The sequence below is a fragment of the Pecten maximus genome, chromosome 10 (assembly GCF_902652985.1).
Source record: "Pecten maximus chromosome 10, xPecMax1.1, whole genome shotgun sequence".
Classification (NCBI taxonomy): Eukaryota; Metazoa; Mollusca; class Bivalvia; order Pectinida; family Pectinidae; genus Pecten; species Pecten maximus.
Genome location: NC_047024.1, coordinates 38,677,994 through 38,691,452, shown reverse-complemented (window position 1 = coordinate 38,691,452; position 13,459 = coordinate 38,677,994). Strand labels below are relative to the sequence as shown.

At 35.7% G+C, this 13,459-nt stretch overlaps 5 protein-coding genes across 5 annotated transcripts; all 5 read left to right on the top strand.

The window, feature by feature from the left end:
* The first annotated feature begins 3,743 nt into the window (after nt 1-3,743).
* LOC117336687 (putative uncharacterized protein DDB_G0286901) lies at nt 3,744-4,145 on the top strand. Its single transcript, XM_033897298.1, has one exon. The coding sequence runs from the start codon at nt 3,744-3,746 to the stop codon at nt 4,143-4,145; it is 402 nt and encodes a 133-aa protein (XP_033753189.1).
* Nucleotides 4,146-4,225: 80 nt separating this feature from the next.
* LOC117336686 (putative uncharacterized protein DDB_G0286901) lies at nt 4,226-4,648 on the top strand. Its single transcript, XM_033897297.1, has one exon. It carries the CDS (start codon nt 4,226-4,228, stop codon nt 4,646-4,648), a length of 423 nt encoding a protein of 140 aa, XP_033753188.1.
* Nucleotides 4,645-5,676, top strand: LOC117336685 (putative uncharacterized protein DDB_G0286901). Its single transcript, XM_033897296.1, has one exon. It carries the CDS (start codon nt 4,645-4,647, stop codon nt 5,674-5,676), a length of 1,032 nt encoding a protein of 343 aa, XP_033753187.1.
* Nucleotides 5,677-5,756: 80 nt separating this feature from the next.
* Nucleotides 5,757-6,179, top strand: LOC117336684 (putative uncharacterized protein DDB_G0286901). The gene has a single exon (XM_033897294.1). It carries the CDS (start codon nt 5,757-5,759, stop codon nt 6,177-6,179), a length of 423 nt encoding a protein of 140 aa, XP_033753185.1.
* LOC117336683 (putative uncharacterized protein DDB_G0286901) lies at nt 6,176-6,679 on the top strand. The gene has a single exon (XM_033897293.1). The coding sequence runs from the start codon at nt 6,176-6,178 to the stop codon at nt 6,677-6,679; it is 504 nt and encodes a 167-aa protein (XP_033753184.1).
* Nucleotides 6,680-13,459: the final 6,780 nt, after the last annotated feature.

The window sequence follows — 13,459 nt, the reverse complement described above, 5'->3', positions numbered from 1 at the left end:
TATTTTATTGTACAGGGAGGCCTTAATATACTCAAACTCTGGTATTAACACATTCTCAGGGTGATTTAGACATCTTCTCTATTTTACGAGCGACTCTGATCAATACTTTTAGACCACTTGTGTAAGACTCATTGTTTTGATGGCCTGTTGACCTCACGATCACCCCAAGTCACTGATAATGGCCACCTTTAATCATTTTAGACAGCTGAATGATAAACTTTAAAAAGCAGCTTTATGGTTTGTATATTGACCATTTTAGCTATTGTCACAGAATTATAAATCTATTTATAATTAGTTTTACATGTACCCCTCCCCCCTCTGGTATTGTGGTAAGTAATTTATATTCTCATTTCTTAAACCACAGGCTATACAGGGAATTGGGACTTAATACATATATTTATTGAAAAATCTTTGATTTTCAAATAAGATGGAGAAATTGATGTAATGTCTGAATTAAATTTATACAAAAACATGAGAAATTAAGAAATATATTGAAATACTGAAAAAAAGGAATTGACAGTATAAAAAAAGGAAAGAAATAAAATATTTCAATAATGATTTTAGATTTGAGTAGTTACTAAAATATAAGGAGTTTAGGAGACACTTTATGTCAGGACCCTTTGATATGTCCTTAGATAAATGGAATGATAAAGTTAAGCTGTAGATGTATAAGATTAGCCTAACTGCACTGCATATTTTTCGTAACAGATGAAATCAGAAATGATTCTATTGCATACATAGGTTAGAGAAAGCTACTTCCAAAATATTATAAGTGATTATGACATTTTTTTAAAATAGTTGTTTTTGTAAGGACAATTGGTCGAACCTTTTGTTGTTAGCTCACCGGTTACAAGTAACCGAGAGCTAATGCTGTCGCCCCGGCGTCGGCGTCGGCGTCCCACCCCAAAACTTTAAAGTTTTTGGGGTAAGTTTTTGGAAAGCTTGTAAGTCCAAAAGTATACACCTCATGCCCTTCTAATTTGGTTTATACATTTATCAGAGGTCTAGGAGTGATGTTATGGCAAAATCATGCAGAAAAAATTGTGATTTTTTCGCATTTTACCATTTTGTGGACTTAACTTTTTTGGCACCAAAACCCACTTTAAAGTTTTTGGGGTAAGTTTTTGGAAAGCTTGTAAGTCCAAAAGTATACACCTGATGCCCTTCTAATTTGGTTCCTTAGTAGAAAATAAAGGGATTTTAAAGGGAGGGCTAGGCTTTAAATTGCTGAGTGTATAGGCCTCAGCCTGGTTACAAAACAGGTTTCATACCAACTTATCTTTCCAGGAAATGGAAAATATGTACTTGGAGAATATGGTATACCGTAATTGTCCACAATTAAACACCTGTCTTTCAGGCAGAAGAAGGCTTCTTCATTTTTGCAGAATCGTCAAATTTTAAATAGAAAGCTAAGCTTGGTTTACAAATAAGCCCACTCCAGTTTTTATACACAAGGGGGCTTATTTGAGAAAATTTGGCAATAAATATTGAATTTCAGCATTACTCTAAACACTGGTATACATGGATGTACTTTTAACCTGATGAGTGTATACCTGATGAGTATGTAGATTGTTTACCTATAGTCAGGAAGGATATTGTTATTACTGAGTGTATTTGTGGTAGATATTATCATTCAAGTTCAGATTTTTCCTCGTGATATACATGTATATTGACGCCGGCAAGGTTTCTGATTGTATGAAACAAAATTCACACAGACCATATACCTGAAGTTATTAGATCTTAAACTATAACATTTAAATATTGACCTACCATCTATGCTAAGGTATCTTAGATACATGTAGACAAGTTGATTTCATTTCATTTCATCTCAATTCAGGGGTAGAATTTAACTTTTTTAGTAACTCGCACGTTGTTGCGAGTGGATAAAATTTTAACTCGCAAAATTACAAACTTACTCGCAATTTTGAAATTATGTGTTAACATTAAATATAACACATGTTTTATGATAAATAATCTTTACTTTTCAGAACCACAAACAAAAGAACAGTTGCTTCAAATAAAGTTTTTATTTGAGCCAAATTACAATTAATTTTTGTTTTGTTTTTTGTTTTATTTAACTCACTGTTCATATAAGCCAGGGTATTACTCCCTTCAAATATCATCAACTTCAAGATCAATGAATATTGAAGGATTTTGATCCTATATATTACTTACTTAATCAAGTAAGAACAAAATATTTACTGATGATGACTTGTTGGGACTATATTCTTTGCAAGTTTTGCAATAAATTTCAATAACGTGCACATGATCATCGTCAAGGATTTTTTCCAGGTCAATATGCAGTTCCCATTTCTCGACAGTTTGTTTTGTTGGCCTTGGGATGCATGTCACTTTTTTCTTAGGAGTTGGGCTACTTTCTCTACATGTGTCCTTGCTCTCATTATTTTCGCCGATCTTTTCATTTGATGTTCCGGCAGCGGCTGACTTAAAAAAATTGATAATGTCAGCCATGCTAGCGAGACGTCACGCTTTGTTTCTCGGAAACTCTCGTTTCTTTTCCATTACAATATATTCATGTATATCGTAGTCTTTGAGACGCTTGAAACTAACGAGTGCTGTGTACAAGCGTCACCAATAATGCATTCATGATTGTCTGTGTGTCGGTTTTTGTTTAAAGTTTTCGTCGATGTTTTACTATGTGTCTGTTTTACCAGGATTTATATGCACTCGCTGAAAAATGCGAGTACCACAATTTTCTACTCGCAAAATGAAAAATCAGCTCGCATTTAGCTAATGTGCGAGCGTTAAATTCGAACGCTGTCAATTTCATCCTTCAAATCCAACAACATTGAATTAACACCGAAGAATCAATGAAAAGAATGAGCAGTTCAGAAATTAGGAATTCTGAGTTACTTTTTAACAGAATGAGTTATACTGAGTTACTTTAAAAAAAATGAGCAATGTTTATGATTTACAACCATAGATAAGCAGTAATGAGCTAGTTATTCTATGTTGTATAAGGAATGTTGAGGTAATGTGGACATATTATGCATTTTTGAGCTAATTTTTATAACAGCTAGATTAGAGCAAAGTTGAGTCACGTACCTAATCTACATTAATTGAAAAATATTGAGTTATATACATGTATATAAATTGCTCAGAATGAGTGATTTGTTGCTATACACATACTGAGCTACATAACAATAGAATGAGCAATACTGAGCTACAGAACAATAGAATGAGCAATTAACTGAGCTACAGAACAATAGAATGAGCAATACTGAGCTACATAACAATAGAGTGAGCAATACTGAGCTACATAACAATAGAATGAGCAATACTGAGCTATATAACAATAGAATGAGCAATACTGAGCTACATAACAATAGAATGAGCAATACTGAGCTACAGAACTATAGAATGAGCAATACTGAGCTACATAACAATAGAGTGAGCAATACTGAGCTACATAACAATAGAATGAGCAATACTGAGCTACAGAACAATAGAATGAGCAATACTGAGCTACATAACAATAGAATGAGCAATACTGAGCTACAGAACTATAGAATGAGCAATACTGAGCTACAGAACAATAGAATGAGCAATACTGAGCTACATAAGAATAGAGTGAGAAATACTGAGCTACATAACAATAGAATGAGCAATACTGAGCTACAGAACAATAGAATGAGCAATTAACTGAGCTACAGAACAATAGAATGAGCAATACTGAGCTACATAACAATAGAGTGAGCAATACTGAGCTACATAACAATAGAATGAGCAATACTGAGCTACATAACAATAGAATGAGCAATACTGAGCTACATAACAATAGAATGAGCAATACTGAGCTACAGAACTATAGAATGAGCAATACTGAGCTACAGAACTATAGAATGAGCAATACTGAGCTACATAACAATAGAGTGAGCAATACTGAGCTACATAACAATAGAATGAGCAATACTGAGCTACAGAACAATAGAATGAGCAATACTGAGCTACATAACAATAGAATGAGCAATACTGAGCTACAGAACTATAGAATGAGCAATACTGAGCTACAGAACAATAGAATGAGCAATACTGAGCTACATAAGAATAGAGTGAGAAATACTGAGCTACATAACAATAGAATGAGCAATACTGAGCTACAGAACAATAGAATGAGCAATTAACTGAGCTACAGAACAATAGAATGAGCAATACTGAGCTACATAACAATAGAGTGAGCAATACTGAGCTACATAACAATAGAATGAGCAATACTGAGCTACATAACAATAGAATGAGCAATACTGAGCTACATAACAATAGAATGAGCAATACTGAGCTACAGAACTATAGAGTGAGCAATACTGAGCTACATAACAATAGAATGAGCAATACTGAGCTACAGAACAATAGAATGAGCAATACTGAGCTACATAACAATAGAATGAGCAATACTGAGCTACAGAACTATAGAATGAGCAATACTGAGCTACAGAACAATAGAATGAGCAATACTGAGCTACATAGCAATAGAGTGAGCAATAATGAGCTACATAACAATAGAGTGAGCAATACTGAGCTACATAACAATAAAATGAGCAATACTGAGCTACAGAACAATAGAATGAGCAATACTGAGCTACAGAACAATAGAATGAGCAATACTGAGCTGCATAACACAAAATGAGCAATACTGAGCTACAGAACAATAGAATGAGCAATACTGAGCTACTTAACAATAGAGTGAGCAATACTGAGCTACATAACAATAGAGTGAGCAATACTGAGCTACATAACAATAGAATGAGCAATACTGAGCTACATAACAATAGAATGAGCAATACTGAGCTACAGAACAATAGAATGAGCAATACTGAGCTACATAACAATAGAGTGAGCAATACTGAGCTACATAACAATAGAATGAGCAATACTGAGCTACATAACAATAGAATGAGCAATACTGAGCTACATAACAATAGAATGAGCAATACTGAGCTACAGAACTATAGAATGAGCAATACTGAGCTACAGAACTATAGAATGAGCAATACTGAGCTACATAACAATAGAGTGAGCAATACTGAGCTACATAACAATAGAATGAGCAATACTGAGCTACAGAACAATAGAATGAGCAATACTGAGCTACATAACAATAGAATGAGCAATACTGAGCTACAGAACTATAGAATGAGCAATACTGAGCTACAGAACAATAGAATGAGCAATACTGAGCTACATCAGAATAGAGTGAGAAATACTGAGCTACATAACAATAGAATGAGCAATACTGAGCTACAGAACAATAGAATGAGCAATACTGAGCTACAGAACAATAGAATGAGCAATACTGAGCTACATAACAATAGAATGAGCAATACTGAGCTACAGAACTATAGAATGAGCAATACTGAGCTACAGAACTATAGAATGAGCAATACTGAGCTACATAACAATAGAGTGAGCAATACTGAGCTACATAACAATAGAATGAGCAATACTGAGCTACAGAACAATAGAATGAGCAATACTGAGCTACATAACAATAGAATGAGCAATACTGAGCTACAGAACTATAGAATGAGCAATACTGAGCTACAGAACAATAGAATGAGCAATACTGAGCTACATAAGAATAGAGTGAGAAATACTGAGCTACATAACAATAGAATGAGCAATACTGAGCTACAGAACAATAGAATGAGCAATTAACTGAGCTACAGAACAATAGAATGAGCAATACTGAGCTACATAACAATAGAGTGAGCAATACTGAGCTACATAACAATAGAATGAGCAATACTGAGCTACATAACAATAGAATGAGCAATACTGAGCTACATAACAATAGAATGAGCAATACTGAGCTACAGAACTATAGAGTGAGCAATACTGAGCTACATAACAATAGAATGAGCAATACTGAGCTACAGAACAATAGAATGAGCAATACTGAGCTACATAACAATAGAATGAGCAATACTGAGCTACAGAACTATAGAATGAGCAATACTGAGCTACAGAACAATAGAATGAGCAATACTGAGCTACATAGCAATAGAGTGAGCAATAATGAGCTACATAACAATAGAGTGAGCAATACTGAGCTACATAACAATAAAATGAGCAATACTGAGCTACAGAACAATAGAATGAGCAATACTGAGCTACAGAACAATAGAATGAGCAATACTGAGCTGCATAACACAAAATGAGCAATACTGAGCTACAGAACAATAGAATGAGCAATACTGAGCTACTTAACAATAGAGTGAGCAATACTGAGCTACATAACAATAGAGTGAGCAATACTGAGCTACATAACAATAGAATGAGCAATACTGAGCTACATAACAATAGAATGAGCAATACTGAGCTACAGAACTATAGAGTGAGAAATACTGAGCTACATAACAATAGAATGAGCAATACTGAGCTACAGAACAATAGAATGAGCAATACTGAGCTACATAACAATAGAATGAGCAATACTGAGCTACAGAACTATAGAATGAGCAATACTGAGCTACAGAACAATAGAATGAGCAATGCTGAGCTACATAACAATAGAGTGAGCAATACTGAGCTACATAACAATAGAATGAGCAATACTGAGCTTCATAACAATAGAATGAGCAATACTGATCTACAGAACAATAGAATGAGCAATACTGAGCTACATAACAATAGAATGAGCAATACTGAGCTACAATAACAATAGAATGAGTAATACTGAGCTACATAACAATAGAGTGAGCAATACTGAGCTACATAACAATAGAATGAGCAATACTGAGCTACATAACAATAGAATGAGCAATACTGAGCTACATCACACAAAATGAGCAATACTGAGCTACATAACAGCAATACTGAGCTACAGAACAATAGAATGAGCAATTAACTGAGCTACAGAACAATAGAATGAGCAATACTGAGCTACATAACAATAGAGTGAGCAATACTGAGCTACATAACAATAGAATGAGCAATACTGAGCTACAGAACAATAGAATGAGCAATACTGAGCTACAGAACAATAGAATGAGCAATACTGAGCTGCCTAACACAAAATGAGCAATACTGAGCTACATAACAATACATGTAGAATGAGCAATACTGAGCTACATAACGATAGAATGATCGAGCAATACTGAGCTACAATACATAGAATGGGTAATTAATATATTGAATATTAAAATAGTTCCTCTAGACAGCTAGATTAAGCATTTCTAGGTGTTCCTTGCACAAAAAATTGGCAAATTTGAGTTGCACTTCATAGAATGAGCAATTACGAGTTACAATGTACTCAATATATTTAAGAATGAGAAAATAATTATAACATTTATTCAGTTCATAAAAATTCATAACATTTTATTCAGATATCGAATACTTATCAGATTTGACAGCATAGCTTTTTTCATTTTATATGAATCAGCACTATTTAAGCCACTTTACAAGACATTGATTTGTTTGATTTCCAAAAGCAGTCGTATAAAAACTCCTGCATCGTATTACTTTTAGATGACTTATTGTGTATATTTGGTGAAGTAGACTTCACACAAACACAATGACAGAGATCTGAAGAAGAAATATAGTTTTAAAAGAGCAGAAGTTTGAATCTTTTCCAAGTCATAAATATGCTGACTCCTCAAAACGTAGGGAACACCTTTACTGTCAACAAAGTTTATAATGCTGTAAAGTACTAGAGATATACTGCTGCATGTACAGTAGGTATATGGCAGGTATACTTACGTCTACCTGACAATGTCTTTTCAAGGGTTTTATATATGGAACTCGGGTACACTTTAGTAGACCGGGAATGAGGACACACAAGATCTCAGTATACCGGCCTCCATCAGAGCTCAGACAATTAGCCAAACTCGAGTGGTCCCTTTTAATCTTAATTCTTGTTCTTTATATCGTTAAATGTAGTGTTTATAGAAAAAAACAACTAGGAAGAGGACTTCAACCAATATCTCACAGAAATATGGGTGGATTACAACCAACATCTCACAGAAATATGGATGGATTACAACCAATACCTCACAGAAATATGGGTGGATTACAACCAATATCTACAGAAATATGGGTGGATTACAACCAATATCTTACAGAAATATGGGTGGATTACAACCAATATCTTACAGAAATATGGGTGGATTACAACCAATATCTCACAGAAATATGGGTGGATTACAACCAATATCTCACAGAAATATGGGTGGATTACAACTAATATCTCACAGAAATATGGGTGGATTACAACCAATATCTCACAGAAATATGGGTGGATTACAACCAATATCTCACAGAAATATGGGTGGATTACAACCAATATCTCACAGAAATATGGGTGGATTACAACCAATATCTCACAGACATATGGGTGGATTACAACTAATATCTCACAGAAATATGGGTGGATTACAACTAATATCTCACAGAAATATGGGTGGATTACAACCAATATCTCACAGAAATATGGGTGGATTACAACCAATATCTCACAGAAATATGGGTGGATTACAACTAATATCTCACAGAAATATGGGTGGATTACAACCAATATCTCACAGAAATATGGGTGGATTACAACCAATATCTCACAGAAATATGGGTGGATTACAACCAATATCTCACAGAAATATGGGTGGATTACAACCAATATCTCACAGAAATATGGGTGGATTACAACCAATATCTCACAGAAATATGGGTGGATTACAACCAATATCTCACAGAAATATGGGTGGATTACAACCAATATCTCACAGACATATGGGTGGCTTACAACTAATATCTCACAGACATATGGGTGGATTACAACCAATATCTCACAGAAATATGGGTGGATTACAACCAATATATCACAGAAATATGGGTGGATTACAACCAATATATCACAGAAATATGGGTGGATTACAACCAATATCTCACAGAAATATGGGTGGATTACAACCAATATCTTACAGAAATATGGGTGGATTATAGTCAATATCTCACAGAAATATGGGTGGATTACAACCAATATCTCACAGAAATATGGGTGGATTACAACCAATATCTCACATAAATATGGGTGGATTACAACCAATATCTCACAGAAATATGGGTGGATTACAACCAATATCTCACAGAAATATGGGTGGATTACAACCAATATCTCACAGACATATGGGTGGATTACAACCAATATCTCACAGACATATGGGTGGATTACAACCAATATCTCACAGAAATATGGGTGGATTACAACCAATATCTCACAGAAATATGGGTGGATTACAACCAATATCTCACAGACATATGGGTGGATTACAACCAATATCTCACAGAAATATGGGTGGACTTCAACCAATATCTCACAGAAATATGGGTGGATTACAACCAATATCTCACAGAAATATGGGTGGATTACAACCAATATCTCACAGAAATATGGGTGGATTACAACCAATATCTCACAGAAATATGGGTGGATTACAACTAATATCTCACAGAAATATGGGTGGATTACAACCAATATCTCACAGAAATATGGGTGGATTACAACCAATATCTCACAGAAATATGGGTGGATTACAACCAATATCTCACAGAAATATGGGTGGATTACAACCAATATCTCACAGAAATATGGGTGGATTACAACCAATATCTCACAGAAATATGGGTGGATTACAACCAATATATCACAGAAATATGGGTGGATTACAACCAATATCTCACAGAAATATGGGTGGATTACAACCAATATCTTACAGAAATATGGGTGGATTATAGTCAATATCTCACAGAAATATGGGTGGATTACAACCAATATCTCACAGAAATATGGGTGGATTACAACCAATATCTCACATAAATATGGGTGGATTACAACCAATATCTCACAGAAATATGGGTGGATTACAACCAATATCTCACAGAAATATGGGTGGATTACAACCAATATCTCACAGACATATGGGTGGATTACAACCAATATCTCACAGACATATGGGTGGATTACAACCAATATCTCACAGAAATATGGGTGGATTACAACCAATATCTCACAGAAATATGGGTGGATTACAACCAATATCTCACAGAAATATGGGTGGATTACAACCAATATCTCACAGAAATATGGGTGGACTTCAACCAATATCTCACAGAAATATGGGTGGATTACAACCAATATCTCACAGAAATATGGGTGGATTACAACCAATATCTCACAGAAATATGGGTGGATTACAACCAATATCTCACAGAAATATGGGTGGATTACAACTAATATCTCACAGAAATATGGGTGGATTACAACCAATATCTCACAGAAATATGGGTGGATTACAACCAATATCTCACAGAAATATGGGTGGATTACAACCAATATCTCACAGAAATATGGGTGGATTACAACCAATATCTCACAGAAATATGGGTGGATTACAACCAATATCTCACAGAAATATGGGTGGATTACAACCAATATATCACAGAAATATGGGTGGATTACAACCAATATCTCACAGAAATATAGGTGGATTACAACCAATATCTCACAGAAATATGGGTGGATTACAACCAATATCTCACAGAAATATGGGTGGGTTAATGTACTGGTACATGTATGTAGATCATTTCAGGTTTAGTACCAGGTTACTCTGAGGATTCTCAGAGTGACATATCTAAATTATACTGCTACTGCGTGAGATCTACATGTAATCAAAGTATTCAATTTGATACACAGATAATAAATTTCTCCTCAAAACGTAAATATCTCTCCACGCTGAATGTTATGGGAGATCACAAAAACACATTGAAAGGAGAAAGTTATAAATTTATGTTTATGTATTTGCAGATAAATCGCCTCACTAATCCCAAATTAAAGTTACCAGGGGTATTTTTTCTTCCAGAACCTATTTATTTTGACAGTAGATTACATATATACATGCTTGTGTATGAGGCTGAAGTGGATTGTGGTTTTGCAGTAAGGGTACTTGTGTTCTTATCTCTAGTACGTCAATAACATGCACCATTGTGATGACAGTAGAACCACTTCACTAGGGCCTCCGTAAATCAACTCTCTGCTGGGTAGAGTAAATACTGTCCTGAGGTATAGCTGACAATACTCTCACCTGAATTATATCCATTCCTTTGTTATATACTCCCCACAATAAATTTAGGGGTGGGGTGGTGTCTGGGGTTGAGGCTAAGGAGGAAGGAAGAGGAAACAACTTGTCTATACATTCATCAGTCGGAAAGTCAGAAGAAGTTGGTATAGACGTTGGAAAAGGCTTGTCTATCCATCCATCTGTCCGAAAGTCAGAAGTTGGTATAGACGTTGGAAAAGGCTTGGCTATCCATCCATCTGTCCGAAAGTCAGAAGTCAGTATAGACTTTGGTGCACCAATAGTCACCCTGGTGATAGCAGTGCTAGTACATTGTATTCAAGCCCCTGTGAATCCTTGTAGAACTCATTAAGTGATGAATATCGATCTGTAAACATTGTTGAAATCTTCCGGTAAGCAGTTTAGAAGTTCCATCTAAATAGGACACAGCTTCTGCACCAAATATACCACTGGTAGTTATTCTCGGAGATCATATGCTCATAGTTATAATTATTGTTCCCTGCTAGTAGTAAAATACTATGTCGATAGAAAACAGTCAATGGTTGCTTTTGGCTAGGAAGTCCATTAGTGTAATTCTGGATCTGAAAGCTGGTACAGTAAACTCCACATTTCACGAAGTCGGATTTAACGATATACCGCATTTCACGAAGTCTTTAAAAATCCCCTACTGAGCCTCTATATAAACCTTTGTAAATTAATCCTGTATTCACGAAGTCGCTATGTACGAACTATCGCTTTGTGCGATATGGTCTGGGGGTCCCCACAGGATAATTTACCTGTATGTACGAACTGTGAAAACAACTCATTAACCCTACCCGATATAAATCGCTGTAAAAACAAGTCACTGTTCATTTGTTTGTCACTTTATACACGAAGGCAGGTGTCAAAATGGCTACTCCGAAAGTGTGACGATCAACGAGGATATTGTCACCACTGAACAAACAACACAGAGTGATGTTATTGAGGAAATAAAAAACAAAATGGATAACAAATCGGAAGACTCTGAGTCGGACAGCGATAGTGATACCGGGGTTGAATTGAAAATTCCTACTCTCGTAGAGTTCGTGGACAGTGTTGACAAAATAAAAATGTTTGTAGAGTCACGCGAGAATGATGATGAAACAATGTTTGCGTGTATCACCAAACTTTCTGACTTTGCTGACAAGTGTCATTATTCTTCAAAACAGAAACAAATGACTGACTTTTTTACGAAAGTATGAAAAAAAATGTTCGATGATCGCTCGCCGGTATATTTTCCTGTGTAACTGATACGTACACGTGTACTGTATATAGGCTATAATGTACACATGATTCAATGCATGCGTTTAGCTTACGTTGTGCTAATAACAATTTGTAAATAATAATTAAAATGTAACACAAGTTTAACAAAATGTCCAGTGATTGTTGTTTTTAAATACTGATCATACAGTTAGTGTTTACACATTTACGCTAGGCCTAGCTAGCCAGCTGGTGAACGGTATATATATCGAGACTAATTTTAGACAGGGAGGACTAGTCGTGTTTCACGAAGTCCGGTTTCTACGAAGTTGTTTTCATGGTCCGACTGACTTCTTGAAAACCGGAGTTTACTGTAGTTCCATTATTCCCTTGTTGGGTAGTTGGTTCAGGTATGAGCGGTCCTGGGGAGGAAGCTGCAAAGGAAAAAGTCAAGCTGTGCTGGTATTTGCTGGTAGTTAAGACTGCTTTTTCTGGTTCTAGAGTCTGATGGTTTCAGTAGCTCTTCAAGGTTTGAGTGAACTTGTTGGTGAATGATATAATAGAACATAATCACTCTAGCCCTCAATATTTGTTCCAAAAAGTCCTGGCCTAGGTGTTTTAGGATGGCGGTCATGCTGTCTCGTTCCCTGGACTTATAATCAGCAAATCTTACTCCCCTTTTCTGTGTTGCCTCTAGTTGGTCGATTTGGGCTCTGATGTATGGATCCCATGCTGAGGCAGCGTATACTCTAGGGTAGGGCTGACAAGGGTGGTATACGCCTTGGCCCTGATGTCTTTGGGACATACATGGAGGTTTCTATGGAGGAAGTCTATTGATCTTGTTACTCTGGCTGATCTGATGTTGGTGTGTTCATGCCACGAGAGATCAGATGCGGTGGTGACTCCCAAGTACTTGTATAGATGGTAGGTAGACATACATGGTTTTCTTTTCCGACCGATATGGCGATACACTTCTCTGGATTGAACTGCATTTTCCCGGTATCCTCCAACTTCTGTTAGTTGTAAAGGTCTTTTTTGGAGAGAGGCTTTGATTTCTGGGTATTTGATGGATCTATAAATCATGTAGTCATCAGCAAATAGAAGCACATTGGAGTTTACAACAGGAAAAGGAGCTGTCAACCACTGTCCCT